At 29.4% G+C, this 7500-nt stretch overlaps 3 protein-coding genes across 3 annotated transcripts in view; all 3 read left to right on the top strand.

The window, feature by feature from the left end:
* LOC130815004 (uncharacterized) overlaps window positions 1–641 on the top strand; it is a 1066-nt gene extending 425 nt beyond the window's left edge. The window contains exons 2-4 of the mRNA XM_057681325.1: window positions 3–104; window positions 151–322; window positions 448–641. Of these exons, the coding sequence (XP_057537308.1) occupies window positions 3–104; window positions 151–322; window positions 448–641 (468 nt within the window). The remainder of the gene's footprint in view (window positions 1–2; window positions 105–150; window positions 323–447) is intronic.
* A 14-nt stretch (window positions 642–655) lies between these two features.
* LOC130815003 (uncharacterized) lies at window positions 656–1063 on the top strand. The gene has a single exon (XM_057681324.1). The coding sequence runs from the start codon at window positions 656–658 to the stop codon at window positions 1061–1063; it is 408 nt and encodes a 135-aa protein (XP_057537307.1).
* Window positions 1064–5296: 4233 nt separating this feature from the next.
* Window positions 5297–7500, top strand: part of LOC130815002 (UDP-glycosyltransferase 84B2-like) — a 3319-nt gene continuing 1115 nt past the window's right edge. The window contains exon 1 of the mRNA XM_057681322.1: window positions 5297–6089. Within this exon, the coding sequence (XP_057537305.1) occupies window positions 5297–6089 (793 nt within the window). The remainder of the gene's footprint in view (window positions 6090–7500) is intronic.

Genomic DNA, 7500 nt, shown 5'->3' with positions numbered 1-7500 from the left:
AGGGAATTGAGATAGCCTTGAATGAGCTATGGCCAACTACTAGGAGGAGATATTGCTGCAAGCATTTATCTGCAAACTCGAAAAAAATATCCAGGGTCGTTGATGTATGCACTATTTTGGAGGGCTGTGAATGCCACTTCTCTATTTAAGTTCAAGAAAGCTATGAAAGCCATTAACGATGCGACCCTACGGCAAGGGAGTGGCTTGCAGATATTGGAGATCAATCAAGATGGACAAAGTATGCATTTGACCCTAATGTCTGTTGTAACGAGAACAAAACGAACTTTGTTGAGAGCTTCAATGCAACTCTTGGAGTTGATAGGTGCAAACCTATTTTAACACTACTTGAGGGTAATCTATGCTTTAAACTTTTTTGTTGTAAATCATAAATTTCTTGCTTTATAAATTGAAATCCATGAAGTTGAATAAGGTGCATTTGTGTGATAGGTATAAGGAGAGTAACTATGGTAAGAATGGCCACAAGAAAGGAAAAGAGTGAAAACTGGATAGACACTGATTTCTGTCCTAATATAGTGAAGCGAGTGAAGTCCCTAATTTCGGACTCAAGAACATGTAAGGTTTTCAATTCTGGTGATGGATTTTATGAGATTAAAGATGGTAAACCTTGTCTGCGAGCTTAAATGATAGAACATGCATGTGCAACGCATGGCAACTCACTGGGATCCCTTGCAAGCATGCTGTGAGGGCCATTCTACATTCAAGCCAAGATCCCATAAGGTTTTGCAGTGATTGGTACAGTTGCAAAATGTACAAGCAAGTATATGCAAGCACTATTAGATCTATTCCAGACCCTGAGCATTGGCCAGAAATGCAGTTCCCACTAATTAAGCCACCAATGATAAAGAGAGCAATTGAAAGACCTGTAAAGAATAGAAAGAGGGAAGCAGACGAAGAACGAAAGGGGAAAAGGTCTAAGACTGTAAAGTGTAGTATATACAAGGATTTTGGACACAATGTGAAGACTTGCAAGGGTGGATTGACGGCTAAGCAAAAGAATGGTAAAAGGACGATTTCTATGCCGTCATCTTCAAAAGCATCCTAAATATAGTTATGTAAATACGTCTTAGTGCTAGATATGCAACTTTGAACTTTGATAATAGTAGTTTTTGAACTGTGAACATATGTACTAGTGTTTGAAGTAAATATGTATTAGTGCTAATTAAGTAAATATGTATTAGTGTTTGGAAGACACCTTTTGAACTATTGATATGCAACTTTGAACTTTGATAATAGTAGTTTTTGAACTGTGAACATATGTACTAGTGCTTGAAGTAAATATGTAATAGTATTAGTGTTTGGCTACTTACCTTTTGAACTTTATAATGGCAACAATTTGAATGAAAACAAAATTATTACAACATTTATGGGTGTTAATGAATTAAACGGTGAATTAAACATTAAATTGGTGAATTAAACGTTAAAAATGTGAATTAAACAAAAATAGGATGCTACCATGTATGTGGAAAAAACTTATAAAATGATGAATTAAACAAAATTTAACAAGAACTTAACGGAAAATGCTACGGCAATTAGTTTGTGCATAAACTGGATGCTACCATGTGGAATTTTCTTAAAAAAGTGCTACCACTGGCTCTTCATGAACACTGGCTGCTATCATGTGAAATTTTCCTTGTTTTTCTAATGTTTTAAGCTTTTTAAATTAAAGAATAAAGGAAAATGTAAATAGTTAATGATATTTTAGCGAAAAAGCAATAACGCCACAGTTGAAAAATGTTGAATAATACAGGGTATCATGAGAATCCAAAAAACTTAGGGATATCATAAATAAAGTGCTAATACACATGGATAGCATTGACAATTTTCCTTAATTTTTTACTATATTAAAATAATCTTACTTAACATATGTGTCTGCGGAAAATTATCCAAACCTAAAAATGTTGCATTAACAGCTACACGACTTTGGTTTTAAAAAAGATAAACTTTTCTTAAAAGTATGAGACTTTAAGGTCTTTCAATGGCTAAAAGTAGGGGTGTATAAAACCGGATGATAAATCGATTTGAATTTGGAAATCCATATACTATTTTTTGGATATTTGAAAATGCAATCTAGTCGCGATCCAAAAAGTGTTAGACATGGCATACGTGACCTTTTTATAATTTTATCAATGTGGGACTTAAAATTTACTTCCTCCGTTTCAAATTACTAGTAACATTAATTTTTACACGTTATTTAAGGTATAATTCGATACTAAATATCTTTATTTTCGCTAGACAAAACTTATAAAAATTAGACTTTAAGACGAATCAAACAAAATCTCACATGATTATATTATTTCTTATGCACAAATAAATACGTAAATGAAATTTTGACAAATAGTATTACTATGCAAATGTTGCAAGTAATTTGGAACGGAGAAAGTATAACATTTTTATTTTAGTTTCAATTACCAAGCATTGATGAACCGCGGCAGTGGCTTTTCTGCATTAACATGTGTACTCGATCGAAAATTTTATCAAGTTGGGGCTTTATTGTGTGTCATAGTTATCAATCCTTACTAAATGGTGGATAAGATAATGGAAAATTAGTGTGATTTTGGTAGGATTATCTTTTGAAAAATTTATTGATTATGTTTATATATTCTTCTTCAACAATCTCATTTTATTTATAAAATTCATTTCAACGTATTATCATTTGAATATGAGGTATTAGGTGGTAATGAAAAACTGTGAATAAAAAACCTTTTTAGTATCAAGAATTTATTACCATGGGAATGACATGACATATATCATAAAAATATTACACTACAAATCATTTATATTCCCACCAATTAGTATAGATAATCAAACAAGTCGTGTTTCTTGTGTTTGACTTTCATGGTGTGTATTTCATCATTATGTGATTTTCTGAAATGAAGTTCTTCTGTTTGACTTAGTTCTACTCTTTTGTTCTACACTTTTGTTCTTTACCTTACGCACAAACCATAGTCTATGTGGGTTCATTTGTTTTATTGATTGTGGTCTATATGAAAGAAAAATACTATTCCGAGGACTACTTTAAAGAAATGCTTGAGTCTGAAGTCATCCATGTTAAGGATGCTATGAAGTACAAAAGTTCATGTTACGCACCTTACATAAATTGTTGTCCTAAGGAAACACATAAGGAACATGTGAACATGTTTTAAACCTCAAACATAAACAATACATCCTATATATCATCATATTATTTTTCTGTTGATTTCACAAAACGAACACAAATCATAACTTATCACTATTAATTAAAAACTATTAATTTAGCTACTGCACATTCCGGTTCAACACTCTACACACATCAAATAAAAAATTCAACTTGCTTTTGAAACATATCAAAATCTTTGGCGATCAAGTTTCATAATTTTTAAAAAATTCTAAGTGCATGTTTGTTTTTGCAAAAATATAATCTGGAAACGGATTCAAGTAATCCATTCTTTTTCTAAGTGTTTGTTTTGCTGTTTTGATAACGGAATCTGTTACATGGAAGTAACTGATCGATTTCTTTGTTTCCGTTGTTCAACATACGGTAACAATTAGTTAATGCTTACAAGCTCTGGTAATCCATATCTTTGCTTCCCTTTTCCCTCTTTGTCACTCATGGTTGTGGGCCTCATCCCTCTCTATCTCCTTGGATAGCTTTTTCTCTCTTCAGTCTTATAAGCTTCTATAAATAAGTAAAGCATGTGTTTTCATTTTCATTGATAAACCAAACAAGAAACAAAGTAACGGTAATTGTTACTATTACACCTTCTAAACCAATTCCAATCCATTCCATTACCACTCCTCAAACCAAACACCTCCAAAGTATTTTTAAGACATTTTAAGGCCAAAACGTAGCCAAAAAATTAAAATTTCGACAAATAAGTTACATATGTTAACAAGTGTTAGAAATTTCACCACATTCTACAACCAAAATTGTCTATGCAATTTATCCATATTTGCAACAGTAGATCCCTCTATAGCAATCATAACGTATCACATTTTCATAGTTCATTATAACCACAACAATTAATGAATTAACAACAAATTAAATTTTCAATTCTTAATTAATTAACCACAAAAATACTCCTAATATACCTCATATCATACACCACTTTCAAACAAAACCAAATCTAATCTTTTTTTCATTTATAAAAGTAATTCACAAGTTTCTCTGATTCCATTGTAACAATTTCCATAAATTCTCAAATATCCGATAACTCCAATGTCCTTTAATTTACGTCTTTGGACTTTTAATATATATTGTATATGTACGAACTTATTGTCCCTTATCTCAACATAAATTCTCTAAAATGAACAACTTATAACGTGTCATAATTCCAAATAACTACTTAAGTTCGCTTGAATAAAATCAAAAGTGAAGCAAAGTAGACTACATATTAATTTTTTAACCTTTATCAAAATTTTGTATACGATATGTGAAATTTATTTACAAATCTATCATGTGAAACATTTTAAATTTATTGACTCTTGATTAATTTGTTACTCAAATAAGGCATATAAAACATACCCTAATTGTAAATATATATATTAATAAAATAAGTTTGTTTCACAAAAATGAAGTAATGAGAATGAGTTCTAATCTTAAGTGCATTATATTTAGTAAAATAAAGTTTATTTCAATAAAAATAAGCTTGATTGGTTTTGTAAAAATTATAACTTTATTAAAAATAAAATCAATTGTACGAAGAAGAAATCAATAAATAATAAATTCAAATCAGTAAAAATAACTTAGTTGATAAAGTTATAGCTAGCTCTCAGTGCCCGAAATTGAATGTGTAGTCTAGAAGACTACGTACATCTCTATCAGTTATGGCTTGAAATTAAAATAAAAAACAAATGTGATTTATCTTTTCAAATTGGTTTAAGCACTTCTATCACTTACGATATGATATCAATCATGATTATTACATTGAAAAATCATATGAAAACAAGTATCACATTATAATTACATAAAAAAATCCTCTACATATGGTGTAAGATCATGATTTTGTCCAAATTATAAATGTAGTTTGTTTAACAATCAAATATTTTTGGAATAATTTATCAAAGAAGATGCACTAATTATCATTTTAGGAATCATTTTAAATATAATAAATAATATCCTAATTGTATATACATAAATTGTAACTACTCCGTAAAATCTTCTATATTCACATCTAATGCATGTCTATCCCTTTGCTTTTCCACGTTTACCTCAATAAAAGATGGTCATTTTCACAATCTATATAATCCCTCCCTACATACAATTATAACCCACCCTAAATTCTTATTGTTTAAAAAAATGGCTCAACCTAAAGAAATCCATGTTTTAATGGTCTCATTGTTTTACCATGGTCACATAAACCCTATGGTTCATTTTGCAAAACTTCTCACTTCAAAAGGTATACATGTAACCTTAGCCACAACTAGCCATGCTCGAGAACATATAGATAAGGGGTTAGCCAACCGAACCAACTTCATTGACTTTGAATTCTTTGATGACGGCTTAGATGATGGACTTGACCGCGACTCAAATCTAGGTATCTTGTTAGAAGAGTACCTTCCTACGAATGGTGTAAAAAACCTATCGTACCTAATTTCTAACCTTGAAGACAAAGGTAAACGATTTGCATGTATTATTAACAATTGTTTTGTACCTTGGGTTACTAGTGTTGCATGCATACACAACCTTCCTTGTGCTATGCTATGGGTTCAATCTTGTGCAACTTATTGCATATATTATCATTATCATAAAACACCATCCCAATTTCTTGCATTGGATGATCCAAATAATGAAATTGAAATTCTAGGATTACCATTGCTTAAGAATGAGAATCTTCCAACTTTTATCCTTCCAAGTAGCCCCCCTCATTTCTTAAATGTTGTTATGAAAACCATGAGTAACCTAAACCATTACAAATGGATATTTGGTAGTTCTTTTTGTGATATAGAACAAAGCTTGGTCAACTCCATGGAGCAATTCAAACCCATTCTTCCCATTGGTCCTTTGATCTCACCATCTATGCTACAAGAAGGAGATGTAGAAGAGAGTCATGAAAAAAATGATGTTTGCATCAATTGGCTCGACAAACAAGGTATTAATATTTTATATTATTTCATCGAAGTATATGTGTACAAGAAATTTGTCCCATTTTGTTTTTTATTTCTCTCGTTAAATTTAATTATAATTTACATTCGTTTTTAATTATCATTCACACAATTAACTTACAATTTCATTTCATTCATATATTTCGCTTACTACGTCATAATATTTATTTTTATCTCTTTAATATTAGCCTCCCTGCCAAATGACATTTAACTTACAATTTCATTTCATCCACATATTTCGTTTAGTGCCTCTCATTATTTATTTTTATCTCTTTAATATTGGCTTTCCCACCAAATGACATTTAACTTACAATTTTATTTCATCCACATATTTCGCTTATTACCTACAATATTTATTCATATCTCTTTATTAATAGTTTTTCCACCAAACTTTCAATTTCATTTCATCCATATATTTCACTTATAACCTCACAATATTTATTTTTATCTCTTTAATATTGGTTTCCTCACCAAATGATATTTAACTTACAATTTAATTTAATTTTATCCACGTATTTTTATTATTACCTCGTAATATTTATTTTTATACTTTTAATAGTTTTCCCATTAAATGCTTATAAAGCAAATTCGGTTGGATGGAAGCATTGCTAAATATTTTAAAAATTTGGTATGATGATAAAAAGAACTTTTAGTTTACAGTAGTCAAAAATGTTTTCGGATTCTCACCGTCAATAGGCCATTTTATCTTCAACTTTTCATAAAAATATTTAATAGGAATAACTAAGTGAAAAACTGTTTCAATTCGCAACGTTCAATTTCATTAAGCAAACTTGTATCGTGTATGTTAAAAACATTTAGTGCAAATTAATTTAACTAGTAAAATTATATGTAAATTAGTCCTAATTGGTTTTTGAGAGATAAATATATGTGTAGTTAGTAATTATGTACTACCATACAAAAATTGATATACTTTTACAATATGGTGAGTTAAAATTAAGTATATATCAATGAAGTAGTTTAAATGAATGAAAGTGAATTATCTTTTCGTAAAAAATCAACTAAGGAAATTATAAATATCGCACGGTTCTATTTATTTCTTCAAAAAATAAGTTCAGTAAAAATTAATTACAATTAGTAAAAATCAATATTGATCAGTAAAATCTCAGTAAAACTCAGTTTTAATCAGTAAAAATTATTTTTAGTCGGTAATATCTAGTTTTTATTAATAACTAAAAATCAATTTAAATAGTTTCAATTAGTAAAATTTAGTTGCAATCAATATAAATTAGTTTTAATTTGTAAAATCAGTTGAATCGGAAAAAATTAATCAAAGCAAACGGAGCCTTAGTGATGCATATATGTAATTTAAACATTTTTATTGAAGAATTAGTTATTTCTTTTAGATTCCAGCTTGATAATATTATGTAAAATATTAAA

This window comes from Amaranthus tricolor, chromosome 6, assembly GCF_026212465.1.
Source record: "Amaranthus tricolor cultivar Red isolate AtriRed21 chromosome 6, ASM2621246v1, whole genome shotgun sequence".
NCBI lineage: Eukaryota > Viridiplantae > Streptophyta > Magnoliopsida > Caryophyllales > Amaranthaceae > Amaranthus > Amaranthus tricolor.
This window is presented reverse-complemented; position numbering and strand designations above follow the sequence as displayed.